Below are 16,340 nucleotides of genomic sequence, written 5' to 3' on the forward strand. Positions count from 1 at the left end.
AACACAAAAAGATCAAAAGAGATTTGGACCGGGATTACTTTGTACAGGGATGCATTAATAGAAAAGGTGAAATTCTGCGTCTCATAAGCAGGCTTTTCGGCAAGATCATTCACCATACAGTTAAACTAAACTAAACTTCCTATATACTGGTACATGCCATATATCCTATATCAATTCATTATTTACAATATGAAACCGCGTCCAGACAATTTGGCGCCTGACACGATCTACCGACCAATAAATTCGCTTATAGCTAAATTAAAGACGGAATCATAAACAGTTAAATATTTACTACCTTTAACGATGAAATTCGCACTTGGGGCGATATTTATGCGGGACGTGATGTCCGCTTTCCATCCCAAGCCAAAAATTATAATAATGTTCATAATTCATACGCTGACACGTGATTTTTCTTACTGTCGTTCCGATGCTGCATTACACAACCGATTGAATTGCGGCATACAAGTTTCTGCTTTTTTACGAAGGTGCAGGTAAATCAAGTTTTAATGTACTTGTGCACATCTTCCGATCCGGAGTTGATTCATGACCCGCCTTCTGCATTAGCCATTAGCATTAAACAAATATATAATTGACACATAAATACTTCTAGAAACTTGGATGATATACAGGGTTTCCGGGGGTAAAGTGCGCTAACTTCGGAAGAGTGATTCTACATGATTTTAGAAGTAAAAACAAAAAAACTTTTTTCGAAATTCCGGAAAAGGGTAAAGCAAGTTAAAATAAATTAAATTGTTTGTAAGAGAAAATAAATATTCTTCAACGGAAAAATATTAATTGTATGGGAAAATTATAATTGGTATATCTAAAAAACTTATTTATCTTTTTTACTTTTACCATTATGTAGAATCACCTTCCGAAGTTAGCGCAATTTACCCCCGGACACCCTGTTAATACGTACCACGTAGAAGTAAACCGCTGGCGATTCAATTCTACAATATATTTTTATTTTTTTGTTTTATTCTATGAGCTTCGGAATAAAAACAAAAACTCACAAGAAAAAATATCATTTTGAAAATAATTTAAAAATCAAAGTTCCAAACTAAATGAAGTTGTGATTTTTAAAATAGGTTCACTGAAAGAAGTACGATGTGTCTATAGTAATATAATAATATCCTTCGTGCTCTATATTTAATAATTGTACAATAAAGTTTTCTCTTATGAATTTGCATCCAAGAAAATAGTTTTTGATACACTCAGTCAGTAAATCACCGCACGAGTAAGAATCTCTTTAATACGATTTACCTATATACTATACCCACAGTGCATTCCGAAATCTAAGGTGATATGGGATATCATTATGATATCAGTGGCGAGCCAATTTCTTCAAAGGTGTCAACAAATATTTCAAATTTAGATTCTAAATGTTGGCCGTTCCGGTATCACCAGAGTATCAACAACTTTGAATTAAAACTTGGTTTTTAGCAAGGAGTTGAGGATATCCCAAGAAATGTATGATTCAGAGAATCAATTCCTCGATGAGAATTAGGTCTGACATCTCCTACAGGAGATTTTGAAAACAACACAAGGCCACACCAGCTGAAGGTAAATGGTAAACTGAGCTTATCGAGTAACTTCAAATCATAGAATGAAGTGATCTGAGGGAATAGCCAACCTCGGCCATAAGAAGAATCCAGGTGAGATCATAGGAGTGTGTGCAGAACAACGTCATATCGGCATGGTGTTAAAGTTATCAGTTAAAAGTATTGGTGAACCTACTCAAAAGTTGCTCCAGGTAGGCGCATCTGATATTGCTGTACTGGTTCTCAGGACCAGGGCTGGACGGCTCGTGGAGGTCATGACCATCTGCTGAGGCCATCATCAGGTTCAACTTCGCTGAAAGTCCCTCTACGTCTGAAAGAAAGGAAAAATATATTCATATTTGTTTTACTGAGTGGGACCAAAATCACCACATTGTTTTAATAAAGATGTAATGATCACATACAGTTACAGTTACAGTAAGGATCCGACGTATTAAGTGTCCTGTGTTGAGGTGGTTTTGATAAAGATATAATGATCACATACAGTTACAGTTACAGTAAGGATCCGACGTATTAAGTGTCCTGTGTTGAGGTGGTTTTGATAAAGATATAATGATCACATACAGTTACAGTAAGGAAGTGTCCTGTGTTGAGGTGGTTTTGATGAGACACGAAATGAAATATACAAAATGATAATAGTTGTGGTCTGTGAGTAGGGTTGCCAGACGTCCTTTATTTTAAAGGACGTCCTCTATTTCAGACCCAAAAATTGATCTTGTCCTCTAATTTAAAATCTTCAATAGAGGACAATACTTTGTCGTTTAATTTGGAAAAAATAAATGAATCAGCGTGATTTCGCGCGATGTGCTGCGAGTCGAAATGTGGGGAAGGGGAACACGGTCGGCGCCTATTTCCTCTGCTAGGTGAGGTGACGCGTGACGTTAGAGAGCGTGTTATTTCGTCTGTACGCAAGTAAATCGAATTGAAGATGCCTTTTTTGGAATGGCAGTACTTCTCAGGCTGAAAAATACACTACTATATTTTTGGAGTGGTATCAAAATGTACTGACATATATAGAATCGTGATTCGATTTCTCAGAAAACAGTAATATCCATTGTTTGCAGCCGCTGACACTGACGAAAGAAATTAAGTTCCAGGAATTGTGCATCATGGTATCAAAACTACAGATACCTAATATTAACCTTGATGCATTGTATGAAGAGTTCAGTATATTAAAGCCTCTCCTGACGAAAATTATAGACGATAAGAAAAAATTTGGATGCAGATTCTCAAATCTACGGACGAAAACAAGAATCTGCTAAAAATAATACAATACGTATTTTTCATCCCCGTTTATAATGCCCAAGCCGAAAGGATTTTTTCCTTGTGTACGAATACGTGGACCAAAACCGAAATAAGTAAATATTGATACATTAAAAGCCAAAAGTAATACCAAGTATTAACTTTATTTATTACTTTAAATGCAAAATGACTGATTAAGGTCGTACTACTTACTTGGCTTCGATTAACATTGTGTATTATCATTTATTTTATTAATAAATGTAACTACTGAGACCATTACAGCATTTTATAAAACTAATATTGATGTCCTTTATTTTCATCCTATGTCCTTTATTTAATCGTATCAAATCCTCTAATTCATAAAACGGGAGCTGGCAACCCTATCTGTGAGTGAAATGTGATAAGAATATGTTTGTAAATCCAAAATAATAAATCATTAAAAAAAATTAGTTAGTTTTCTTTGAAAACTGTTTTTCATAGAATTGAAGTCTGTGTATATTATTTCTGTTTGATGAATACAAGGAAGAGTTTATGGTTGTTTTTCGTACATGCACGAGTATGTAAGCACAAAATAAAATAATTTGTTTATGAAATAATAAATAATTTTTCACACGCTTCCTCCAAAAAGAAAAAAAAACTTTGCTAAACACGTCAATCAAAGAAGCTTCTGGTTTTTGAGAAAATATTAATGGCCAAAAAAATAATGTTCGATGGGAATTGGAAACAATAATATTTACTCACGATAAATTCGCCATTTTGCTAAACTCAGAACATAACGACAGATGAGACTGATTTATGTGATGAAAATGGCAAGCAAATAACTAATACACAATGTTTTTGAATTTCTCGTATGGCCACTGACCACATGTTGAACTGCAACTAAATCTCAACCGTATTTATATTGTAAATGTGTGCGGGAGTAGCTACCGTTTCTACCATCTGCATTTCTCACGATAAATCACAGAAAGGCTCAGTTTTTGACGAAGCGTTTACAAAGAAAATATTAATATTTATTATTTAAATAATTTTCACAACTACATAAAGAAGGAAGGAACTACTGTTGTTATGTCAACAATTGTTGTTTGACGATGTTGCGTGATAATTATACTGCTGTAGCTTCGTTGTTACTTCTTGTACTTTCTCATAATGTATTTAACGCTAGCTGAACTGCGACTTGGAAACGAACGAAGAAACAGCAAATGGTGCGAAACGCCGCTTATGGTTGCTTCGTTCCTTTCCATAATTCGTGGCAGTCACAACGTACCTTTCAGTGAGAGATTCGTAATATCACATTATGGACTCACTCCAATTCCTGAAACCCATATTAAACTAATTTTCTTTCAGCTTGTTGCTTGTAGGTATATATATAATCTAGTACGTTTTGAAATGGTTGTTCGGAAAATAATCACCGTTTGTCTATAAATAAATAATAAAAAAAACCCGCACAGACACAAATATTTTATTACGTGCCTTTCAAAACTACACTATTTTTCAACTAAATCACCATTTAAATTCATGCATTTGTCAAAGCGTTTTACCAATTTGCAAATTCCAACTCGGCTGCCTGGGAATGTTGTCAGCCTTTCACAGCTTTATGTGAGTGAACAAATGGAAATCAGAAGCCAAACGGAGTCAAAGGATTATTTCCATATGTTATAATTTATAATAATTCATGTACAACTGTATATTTAGGAAACATACAGTTACAAATGTGAATTAATTTTGCACTTAAGATGTTGAGTATAAAATATACTAGTTAAGTTCCATTTACAATCTAAGTTCTAAATAACGAGAATGTGTGATAATCAGAAAGTTGTGAATATTTTTTTTAACTTACGGTGAAATTTTAGTTTTTCTTCGATGATTTTTATCAAGCAAGAGTTATACCATACGGGATATTTTGGAGTCATATTAACGGTTCGTGATGGGATATAACCAAAGATATTAGTCTAATATCTTTGGATGTAACGGTCGATAGCTTCGTAGATAATTTCATAGAATTTATTGGTAGGTTCTGCCATGAACATTTCACTGAAAATATGTGACCAGTTAAACTGTTCTAGAGATTTATTAATTTTAATATAGTCTGATATAAGCTCAGTTAAATAAAAGGACTTGGCGTGGTAAATGTTTTAAACTCCGGTCTCTTTGAAGAATTATCTCGATATGTAAAGATTTGTAATGGGTATCTTCAGTAAGAAAGGGAGTATAGAAGGGCATTAATGCACAATTCAAATTACTTGTTAACTATGTTGTTATATTTATTTATATTGAATATATCTTTTTCATACACAATCTGTTTAATTTTGACAGTATTCCACAAGTTCAGAGCTTTGTCACGACCCACACAGATTATTCTTATTAGATTATTATTATTTACAGATCTGTAAATAAGTAACGAATGGATATGGAAATCCAACAGTAGTTTCAAGCTTTTTAAAATGCTGTTCTGGAAAAAACACAAATATAGTGTAAAATTATATTGTAATTATTTTTAATTAGTTATTTAATTCATATCGAAAAGCGAATTGAAGAATTGTCCCCACAATAACAGATTCTAGAAACGCATTCGCTACAGTACATTGTAATGTTATAGCGTCGTAGAGCGACCTCTGCGCTTGTGCTCTGTGTCTCTGCAGTATGCAGTCTGCAAGCTCGTTATGTTATCTTGCTGCGGCGTCCACGGGGAATGGTCCTGAATTAATAATCATGGATCTAATGGAGATTATACAAAAATATATCTGTACGTTTCAGTTTAAAAGATAATGATTGAATTAGCATTATCCACATGTACTTGATGCATTCTGCCTTACAAGGATTCATGTCTTCGTGATGTTGTTCTCAACAACAACAAAATAATAAGTACTGAATAATAAGCGCGCTAGCAGACTGGTGCCGGGGCCGGGTGCCATTATTTAGAAATCTTCCTGATTTGCTTTTCGCCAGGACCTTGAAGGAAATGCCGGGACGGTTCCGGGCAGGTGTCGTTGTAGGAGTTCTACTTTGCGTACATTGACATACAAATCAGCGCTGGCCGGAGAAAACGTGGATGATTTCAATACTCAAAAGCGCTGATAATTTATTGTAACTTACTACCGCCAGTACGGGCTGCTTCACAGAATTTTAACAAGTTAATATTCAAGTTCTGTGGAAATCCAATTGTAGTTCTGTTATTATCTAAGTATATACTATGAAATAATAATAGAATATGTGATGAAATAATAATAGAACTTAAAATCATACAGGTAATTAACTATCAACTCGTGTAGAATAATAATTATTAAGATTACGAAAAATGACGACTACAAATGGATCTTCTGTAGGAGGGTTTTAAGATAATCGTTCAGTCAAGGGGCAAAAAAAACCTCCGCCAGATGGTTGGCAATGTTGGCGTGGGCCAAGTATTACTCTAAGGGGCCAAGCGAGGGTCAACTCCACCGAGTGAGCCGATAGAAGTGTATCGTGGGCGTGTCCGTGTGCCAGAACTAATCACAATTTTCTTTGCTTCTTGTTAAATTGGAAAAAGATTTCCAAACAAATACAGTTCTATTGGTCTGTCTATGGCTTAAAATTCGCAAGGACTGTATGTAGTACAAAAAACGGTGTATGTTATGTTACATGTGTACTGTACATTTAGTGTTATATTATTAGATTTGTATTGGGTAAGTACTGTAGGAATAATTTTAAGAAAATGACCACTAAAACTAAATTACCGTTTTTAAGTTTGTTATAGTAAAGCGCACTTGAAGTGAAATGACTAAATGCTATGTTATTACTATTATTACTATATATGCTAGGTAGGTATGCTGTCCTTGTTCTATCGGTATTACAATGGAAGATGCTCTGAGGAACTAGCGTCATTGATCCCTTCGGCACCGGTGCGTAGTCGGGATACACGCCAAACGCGCGCCCAACATTTGTACACAGTTGACACTTGTCACATGAGAATGGGTCGCTTCTACGATTCGTTCTTAAGTTCAACAGTTCGACTGTGGAACGAACTGCCGGCCTCTGTGTTTCCTCCCTCCTACAACATGGGACTCTTCAAGACCCATGTTTACTCCTTCCTCTCCACAAAAAGACCCTCCACACAGCATCCCCAAAGATGACATAGGCCCTGAGGGAAATTATTTTCTTCAGGGCCTCCTGTGTGGAGTAAATATAAAAAAATAAATAATGGTGTACATATTATTCTTACATTTACATACATGTGAGGTATATACGAGAATTACCTACATGGTGTTGCCAAATTTTACATCACGGATACTGAAAATAAACAAGACGCAATACTTTATTACAAAATAATTCCTGATATAAAAAGTCAGATAAAATGTACATTCTATGTATGTATAACATACGTCACTTTTCCAATTACCAATTTACTGGCGATTTTACTGTTAATTACACCTTCCCAGCTAACATATTCTTTACCTTTTTTACGGCATTAATAGCCAGAAGTGACATTTCCACATTGCGATGGTCCGCCATCTTTCATACGCAAGCTGAACGGCCGAACTGAACCTTATTATTTCCAATAGGAAAGGAATGAAGCAACCGCAAATGCCGTAAATAACCGTAATTTGTGGTAATACATATCATTAGGTAATATGTATAAATCATTGTACGATTAACCACAGATCATCAATCACAAAATCAACCATCAATCAATCACAGCAGTGTTTCCAAAAAAATGTTAAAATGTCTGTACAGTACAGTAAAAAACCGTTTTTTGACCAAATGTACTATTTAGATCCTTTTTGTGACCGTAAAAATAAGAATATTAAAGACAAGATTCTCAATGTAGAAAATGCAAGACACATTCCAGTTACCCTGTAGCTTCAGTACATTTATAAAGTACGGGTGTGATAGCATGCAGCGCTTTGAACAGTTCACACGCTTTTAATAAAGGTGAGTACGGCATACCTCACACGAAGTTCGCAGAATGAGGCACTTCATACTACAAAAGAACTGGACGAGTTGTCGACTAACTGCACAAAGACAATGCGGTGTATAATGAAGTATGTACAAACCACAAGAATTGCATAATTATTATTAAAATGTATGTCGAGTGTGTGTTGATGAATAAAACATCATGTACAACATTCCGCGCGCATGTATGATTAATATTATATGTATATATTGGCAGGCGGACTTGATAATGGCACTTTTGATGAGTGTATGTCTCAACGAAAAGAGTACAAGTAATGCGACTAGTACACGTTGGCCTAATGAATTGGGCAAAAATCGGCAAATCGAAAATGGCACTTTATAAATACCTAGTTATAAAAAATTTATTCGTCAACATAAAAATAAACTTCGTTCAAAATATACCTTCGTCATCGTACTTTTTTCGTAATTATGTCCAACACAAGAGTCCCAACTGCTCCCAACCGTCTGAAGGCAGTGAGACTACGGAATCCCCTATTGGGGTGTGTTGTGAGGCTGAAGATAGTGGAGAGGGTAAGGAGATGGGGAAGAAAAATGTGGAGTACCTGGCTATTCAGATCCTGTCACCAAACACGGCTAAATCCATTTCAAGCAACGTTTCTACATGGTAATCTCACACCAGGGCGACACTGAGAGTATCTTCCACTCTGGAACGTGCTGCAAGTATACTATATTATATTATTTTAAATTAATAAATTGTGAAATTTATGTATTTATAATTTATTTGTGCATAACATTTAATTATTAATCACCGTAATTCGTACACGTACATAATCACTCACGCAATAATCAACACGACTGTCTCCGCTAAACGCATATTGTTAACTGAAGACGGGCCAACGTGTGAACGCTGTTAGCGGATTGGCGCCAAGGTCCTTTGATATGAACCGACAATAATCGGGTTGACCGGCCAACGCTAGCGGCCAAAGTTGGCGGCCAACGCATGCAACGGCTCAAGTCGTCTTGTACGCGATGGGCCAACGCATTAGCCCAATGCATTGGGCAAACGCATAATATTATAAACTGCACCTATGGAATAATAATCGCACTATCCTACAGTATGTCACTCAAGTACAGCAAGTGAATTTGTTAAAATACTCAAAATGTATATTTACGAAATACATTTATAAAATCCATATTATTATTAAATATTACCAATTAGTTAGATTTGACCGACTGCAGAAATTAAATGAACGCATTTTGTGCCAAGGTGTCCGTCCACGATAATAAGAGTTTTGCCATAATTCATAAAGATTAAATTGTAGAAATGATATATTGTTATGCCTTGCGGAAATAACTGGAACTCACTCGTGTCAAATCGCCCCTGATCGTCACCGTTTTTAAAGTTTGACACCCGTTATTAAAATATAATGCGGGCTAATTTGAATGTGTATGGCCAGATATATCGGTTGATTTAAAGCCAGGCTTGGTTGGAATGTCGAGCTTAGCGCGACTTGGAACATAATCCGTGTATATGTAGGTCGGAAGCATAGATATTAGTAATATTACACGTGTTTTCTTTGATTTTAATAGAGGAATGTTTCTATATGAAACCAAATAACTATCTATGTCAGTGGTACATCTGTGCTATCTACTGTCATCGGGAGCTTTCGAAATGTCTAAAGTTTTAGGCGGGCTAATTAAAGAGTTAATTTTTTGATTAATTTCACCACTTCAATCAGCGTGGCGCAATATGCGAGGATACTAATTTTAAATAGTATTTGTTTTGCTGGAGTCAATGCGCTATTTATGAAATTATGACAAAAACCGCTAAAAAATATGAAAACACTGTCCCTGTGTTGAAAATTTCCTTTTACCACGAGACTACTTGTCTATTATATATTGATTATCAATAAATAACGCCAACATCCCTAATCCCTGGATGAATATAACAATCCATATTGATAAAATTATGCAATTTACGTATATCTCGGTTAGATGAAAGTACGTACCTAATCGTCATATATTTGACATCAGTTACTGGTAGCGCGTCGGTGTCTAAAATTTGGACTATTCTGCGGCTTACCAAGTATTAAGCGGCCGAGGAATCTTCAAACTGTTAAATAAATTACATTTTAAAATTATTTTATTACATAAATATATTATACTCCTAAAAATTTTAACATTTTCATACATAATAATACCAAAATTCACAGCCAAAACTATTGCAAATCAAACTGTACAGTACTAAAAACAACAAATAAAATTAAATATCTTGGAGTAATTATTGATAAAAATCTGAAATGGAAGGAACAAATATGTCAAGTAGTAAACAAAATTAGAAAATTAATATATATATATTTTTAAGAATTAGAAACTTTCTGTCGATAAAAAATTTATATTTAATTTACTATGCCTTAGTTCAATCCACTTTACAATACGTTATTATTAGTTGGGGATCCGCGTATAAATGTAACCTTCTTCCAATTGAAATTATACAAAGAACAATTATTAAAATTATATTAAAAAATCCTTTGACTACCCAACAGAACGCCTGTTTGAAGAATTTCAAGTACCTACATTTAAAGACCTATATATTAAAAACTCACTAATCCAAATTATAAAAGAAAAAGATAAATATCAATTTTTAAATGAAAACAGAACGCGACTTAGACATGTTTTTCTATGCCCAAAACTAAATACGTCTTTTGCACAACATCATTATACTTACCAGGGAAGAACCTTTTTCAATCGTCTACCAGAAGAAATCAGAAGCATTAATGATAAAACCCAAATACTGCTCTCTGTCAAGAGACACTTTAAAAATATTCTGAAAAAAAAAAACTACTATCACTTAATTAATCTCACAAATATCCTTAGTTTTCCATAACTTCCTTTATTTAAATTTTTTTTTTTATTAATATATTATCCTTCACTACTATCAAAAAAAATACTACAGCAAACATACATTTATGTACAATGAATTATTTAAATACTAACTAACAACAACATTTATGTACACTCCCCTTCCATACACAAGCAAATGCTTTCAATGGAAGAGTAGTAAAAAGACCCAAGATGTAAAATGAATTATGTACCATGTAAGCATATTATTGAAAATAAAAAATAATTACAAAAAAAAAAATAATAATAATGTGCAATGAAAATGTAATGTTTTGTTGTATGTGAAAAGTTGCGTATTACAAGACTGTGGGTCAAACGAACTTTAGTATTGAACAAAGATTTTCAAGAGCATTGCACTGTGCTCACTCCCACTTACATTACCAATAAATATAAACTTGCGCAATAAACAAAGAAAATATTCCAAAGATGGAGTAATGCCCCGTCAACAATGCCCAAAAATGGCGCCACGGCCACCATTCTACTTGTTTATGACCGACAATTTAAAACTTTAATGGTCTTCCTTATAACTGTACGGCGGTTCGCAGTTGGCACTCACAATAAGGTTAAAAATAACACTTTTATAAATCGTTTTTATGAATTCTAATTATTTGGAAAATATTCTAATAGCTTGAAAATTATTTTATTTATTGCTGATCAGATCTCAGAACATGTGCAAGGCCTATAAATAATATAATATTATATGAACAAATCTCAATGGAACACGAATCTATGATCCGTGCATGAACCAAAAAAAGACAGAAAATAAAAAAAGGAACGGTCGCAATCAAACCTACGTCCTCTGTCTTACCGGGGAAATACTTATCAATTGAGCTATTTAGTCCTATTTTCGGTATTATCTTCTTCAATTATTAAATATTACAATGAGGTTTTAAGCTTCAAGTTATTCCAATGAAACAAGGTTCTTTGATTTAACTCAATTGCGACGCTAACGTCATGAAATCTAGACAGTTTTTTCTTCTTTATAGCAATTTTCTTAGATCAGAAAAACTATGTTCGAGTCAGTAATTAAATCAAAACGCCATTTTCCATGTGAAAAAAGATGTTCAAATCTACTACTGACGAAATCCACTGTAGGAGAATCACGGATGCAAAACTAGTACATAAATCAGGGTTTAGAGGTAGTGACCTCCGGTCTCAGAGTCGATGAGCTTCCCGCTCCACCATGTGGCATGTCAAATTAGACTTTAATCTTCAAAGAGAAACCACCGAATTCTTGGAAACAGGTGTCAAATACAATCATTTTATTACAACAGGAAACAAATCCATCGGAAATAAACAGGAGGCCCCTAAAGTGCCCATTACGAAATGCCTAAGCACAATATGACAGGATACAAAACAAATCCAACCACGTGGCCCATAGATTTCTCCAAAAGCACGTGGCTATGGTCGATTTATGACAACTGCAATGGCAATAATTATTACCTATCATCGGTGTCCCTTTTAAAATTAATGTCCCCATACGATATCACAGTATGTGGCCACATTAAGAAGTCAAAATGTCGAGTGACAAATCACTACTTTTCAACTGTACCTAATTATACGATGTTTATCTATATTAGTAGCTGCATGCCATATTTTTGTACGCATTCACGGAGTTATGAATTTTTTGCTTGAGTTTGTTGCATCGTTTGTACAAAAGTGATCTTGTATGAATTGGGATGGATTGTTTATGTTTATTTCGGTGAATTCAGCAACCTTATAATTACGAAGGTTTTGACTGTAGCAAATCAGGTGAATTGTGGCAAATTCAACAAACCAAAATATTTATTAGCAAACCTTTATCATTAGGAACTGATAAAATTACAAACATTTCAAAAAGTGCTCTTGAATCTTGAGGTATTATTTATTTCATAGAGGCCCCATAGACATTGTTCAACAATACTTTAAAATCAAATTTTCACCTTTTGACTTGAAGCACTTGAAATATAATATTATTTCTGTAGGATTACCTCTGGTAGTCAATACTAGTGTCGCGGTGCCTAGACATTAGATACTAGAGACTAGAGACAGGGGAAAGAAAGAGGAAGTATAGGAAGATTCCGTGTGTAGAAACGAGATGGATGAAACAGGAAGCCATGTTCGTGGCGGAAGTAACTCGTGAGCTATCAGTGAGGGCTGTCTTATTCAATTAAACTAATCAAAATTATACGTGGCGTTAAACACAGTGGACATGTGGCACTTGTGAGATGCACATCAGGTAGGAGTGCAGAATCTCAGACCCGGAGTTAAATCGTCTGATTCGTAGGAGCAATTAAATCACCTGAGAGCAATTTATGGACGTATGTAGTGACAAACTCGGGAATAAAGTCTCAGAGGAAAAAATTGAAATGAATACTTAACTAGCGCAGACCCATGTAAATCCACATATAGTCTAAATTCTTGACACATCAATTCCAATTTTTGAAATGAAAATAATTTATCGCTTGTTCATATTTTGAAAATTGAACTTAAATTCAAAACAAATCCGATTTCATTGAATCAAAGTTACAATCATTCGATGACAGATTCACAACCGAAATTAGTATTTTTTATAAAGTAGACAGAGTTGAGGAAATTGTATAGACAGGTGATATTAACAGAATCAAGATATTGGTAACGAAAAGTAAGAGAAATCCATTCCCTTTTTATTTCATGTATTTTTCTATTTGAAATACTAAATTAGGAAAAACTTTTACACAGGTTTTACGTTTCGATCTTGTATTGTTTTCGATTACTAAGGAAAATCAACGAAGTCGTTTTAGACAAAAATGAGAGGAAATACACACTACAGGAGAAAAGCTATTGGAGGTTGGAGTAACACCTTGTAAGGATAATAAGATATTTTCTAAATAACTAAACGGTCAGTGGCTGAGTTGGCAGCTATAACTGCAAACACCGTGCAGTTTTCTTTTCCCATCAGCTGTTTCCCCGTAGGCATGACGGACATACCGTTGCACAAGTCTGTGGCAGAACACTCCTTGCATCATTCACATGTCTGTTATTGTGATTCTTCACAAGACTATACTCAAGTATTTGATTCCATTCATTGTCTTCCAAGCAGGGGTGGTTCGAGACTTTTCGTTAGCTATTGTGGTAAGATTGAAAAATACGACATTATTGTTGTTGCTGAAAATATACCATTTTATTTAAAATTTAAACTTTTTGCTTGAAGATTTTTTAGTTTGCGGAGTTTAGTTGTTTTAATTTGTTACAGCATCAGTAATGTCGTATTTTTCAATCTTTCCACTCTGGCTCACTGCTCTATTGAGTGTTGCTAATCACTTACAATCTGGTTAAAAAGGTCAAGTAGGCCATTTCCTAATAAACTACATACATTCATAATAATCGGGACACGTATTCATGCAGTTGCGTTTACCCCGATAAAAGTATGGTAATACGATAATAATTATCCTGATAAACGTAAACAAAATGACGAAAATAAAAAAATAATCGAACATTGCCATAAAAAAATGTGTTTTACTGATAGTTTACTAGGAAATCTGTCAATTCATTCGTTAAAGGCCTACAGTCCCATTTTAAACAGGAATGCGAATAATTTGAAATATTTTCAATAAATTAGAAATATTTTATTTCAATAAGTTCCTCCGTGTGTAAAGACACGAACCGCCACTGCTTCCACGGTCATCCTCCAGTTATTCTACCATTCTACATATATTCTCCTTACACACCTTCCGTCGTTCATCGGCTCTTCCTGCCCAAACCTTCTAAGCGTCCATTGTTGAACCACCCCTGCTTCTGATGAGTTGTTTGACATTATAGACGGCGAAGAGAACATTTTGCAGAAGTCCACTGCCTACCCGGTATACCTTTAGCAGAGTGCCTATCTTTAGATACTTAAATCGTAAGAAACAATTTAGCGGATAATAATAAAACTGACACAACTAACACCTTTCCATAGGTCTTCCAATGTTCCGGAACTCATTAATGGTTTATTGATAGATAAAAGCGCGGGAAATCTACTGAACGTTTGCCGAGAAGTACAAACACCTTCTTGGAATTTGCATTCATTTGCTCTGAGAATAATTAAGTAGGTATAATTTATGCGACACGGCAACATTTTGCTGAAAAGGAATATATTTTGAGAGGTTAACGGTAAATAATTGAAACAATATTCATTTTTAAGAAAGATTTTTTCAAGTTTTTCAAACGGTTTTAAAACTTATTCATAAAATCACAATGAAATTAATAATACAGTCGAACTTGGTTATAACGATCACGACAATAGCGAGTTCTCGGCTATAATGAGCAAGTTCAGACTTAATTTCATATAATTTTTATATCGTACGATATACCACCATACTATTATAGATAGATGAATGAATGAGTTGTTTAGTCTGCAACCTAACAAGGATAGAGAAATTCTCCGGTACCGCCCGTTTGACGTTTGACCGTTAGACGCTGGTTCTCGGCCCCTTTTAGCTTTTGATCAAATTGATTTTGAAAGATAATCACAATTGGATAAAAGCTGAAACAGTCAGAATCGGCGTTCAAACGTTATAAAATCTATTTTTGTACATTAGCTCCACACAGGAGGTCATGAAGATAATAATTCTTCTAATGTCATTTTTCAGGACGCTGTGTGGAGGGTCTTTTTTAGGAAAGGAAGGAGAGGTAGTTCTGGGACGGAAACAGGTATGAAGGGCCAGTGTATCCAGGAATTCATCACTCCCACTGCAGTGCAAGGCTATGGTACGAGAAAGACGTGTTGGAGAGGTCAAAAGATCTCCATCAACCTGTTTCTACCGATCTGGCCCGCCACGCAGTTGGTGGACAGACGCCAAGACCCGGTCAAACCTCACTCCATGTGTCCACTTGGGCGCTGATGGTCGATTTGAAGGACATCAAGTTTGTGGAGCAAATGTCAAACAAAGATATTATTGCTGCTCGCGTGCTTTGAAAAATACAAGAAATAAAGCTCTAACTTTTCATTAAACTTGCTGGCAACCATACTGGATACTGGCAACCTAAAGAATTTTAAAACTTGTCGGTTCGAAATGGGATAACTAATAATGTGGAGTTGTTGAATTATATTGCCGTCGATATGTGCTGTTATTATTCTGGTGCGGAGATGAACATGTAATAATTATTCGTGTCTCATGTTTTCTTAGACGATAGACGAAGGCCGTTTCTAGTCTCCTGCGCGTGCCAAGAGGCGACTAAAAATCACAGGAAGCCAGAAAAAACTGGCGTTCACATTAATATGTATTTTATAAATATCCACAGACATTCAGTAATTAAATAAAGTGTTCCGTGTCAAACTACTGGGCTTTTGGCAAAGAAAATGTGCTGAAATCACAACATCGGAATAAAATAAATTTAATGATGAAGAGGTATTACTTTTTATCTGAAATAAATCTCAAGTCATTTTTATTTTTAAATGACTTTTAAAAATTACTCGGCAACGAGGTGTCGATGAGGGTTCTGTTGTCACCTTTGCTTCTGTTATTTCTTCATTGTATACGATCCCTGTTAACCCCTCCCCCAAATGTTGTACACATTAAGCATAGTTTGGAATCATTGTTTCAATACACATGTCATTATAATTGTCAGTATCAAAATAGAAATATTAAAAGTTTTCTATCTTAGGTCCAATATGATACGGGAGTTTCGGAACACCGTTCATGCATCTTGGGTGGATGTATGTACAGAATGGTCATAATTTAGTGTTTGTACACAACAAGGCGAGAAAATACGACAACAGGTTGGTGCGGGACCGAACTATTCAAA

At 34.9% G+C, this 16,340-nt stretch overlaps 1 protein-coding gene across 3 annotated transcripts in view; it reads right to left on the minus strand.

The window, feature by feature from the left end:
* wgn (Tumor necrosis factor receptor superfamily member wengen) overlaps window positions 1-16,340 on the minus strand; it is a 52,917-nt gene that overhangs the window by 24,142 nt on the left and 12,435 nt on the right. For all 3 annotated transcript variants that reach the window (XM_089632216.1, XM_089632217.1, XM_089632218.1), the window contains exon 3: window positions 1,738-1,872. In XM_089632216.1, the coding sequence (XP_089488342.1) occupies window positions 1,738-1,872 (135 nt within the window). The remainder of the gene's footprint in view (window positions 1-1,737; window positions 1,873-16,340) is intronic.

Source organism: Hesperophylax consimilis, chromosome 5 (genome assembly GCF_061612785.1).
Source record: "Hesperophylax consimilis isolate HC1 chromosome 5, BYU_Hcon_1.0, whole genome shotgun sequence".
Lineage (NCBI taxonomy): Eukaryota > Metazoa > Arthropoda > Insecta > Trichoptera > Limnephilidae > Hesperophylax > Hesperophylax consimilis.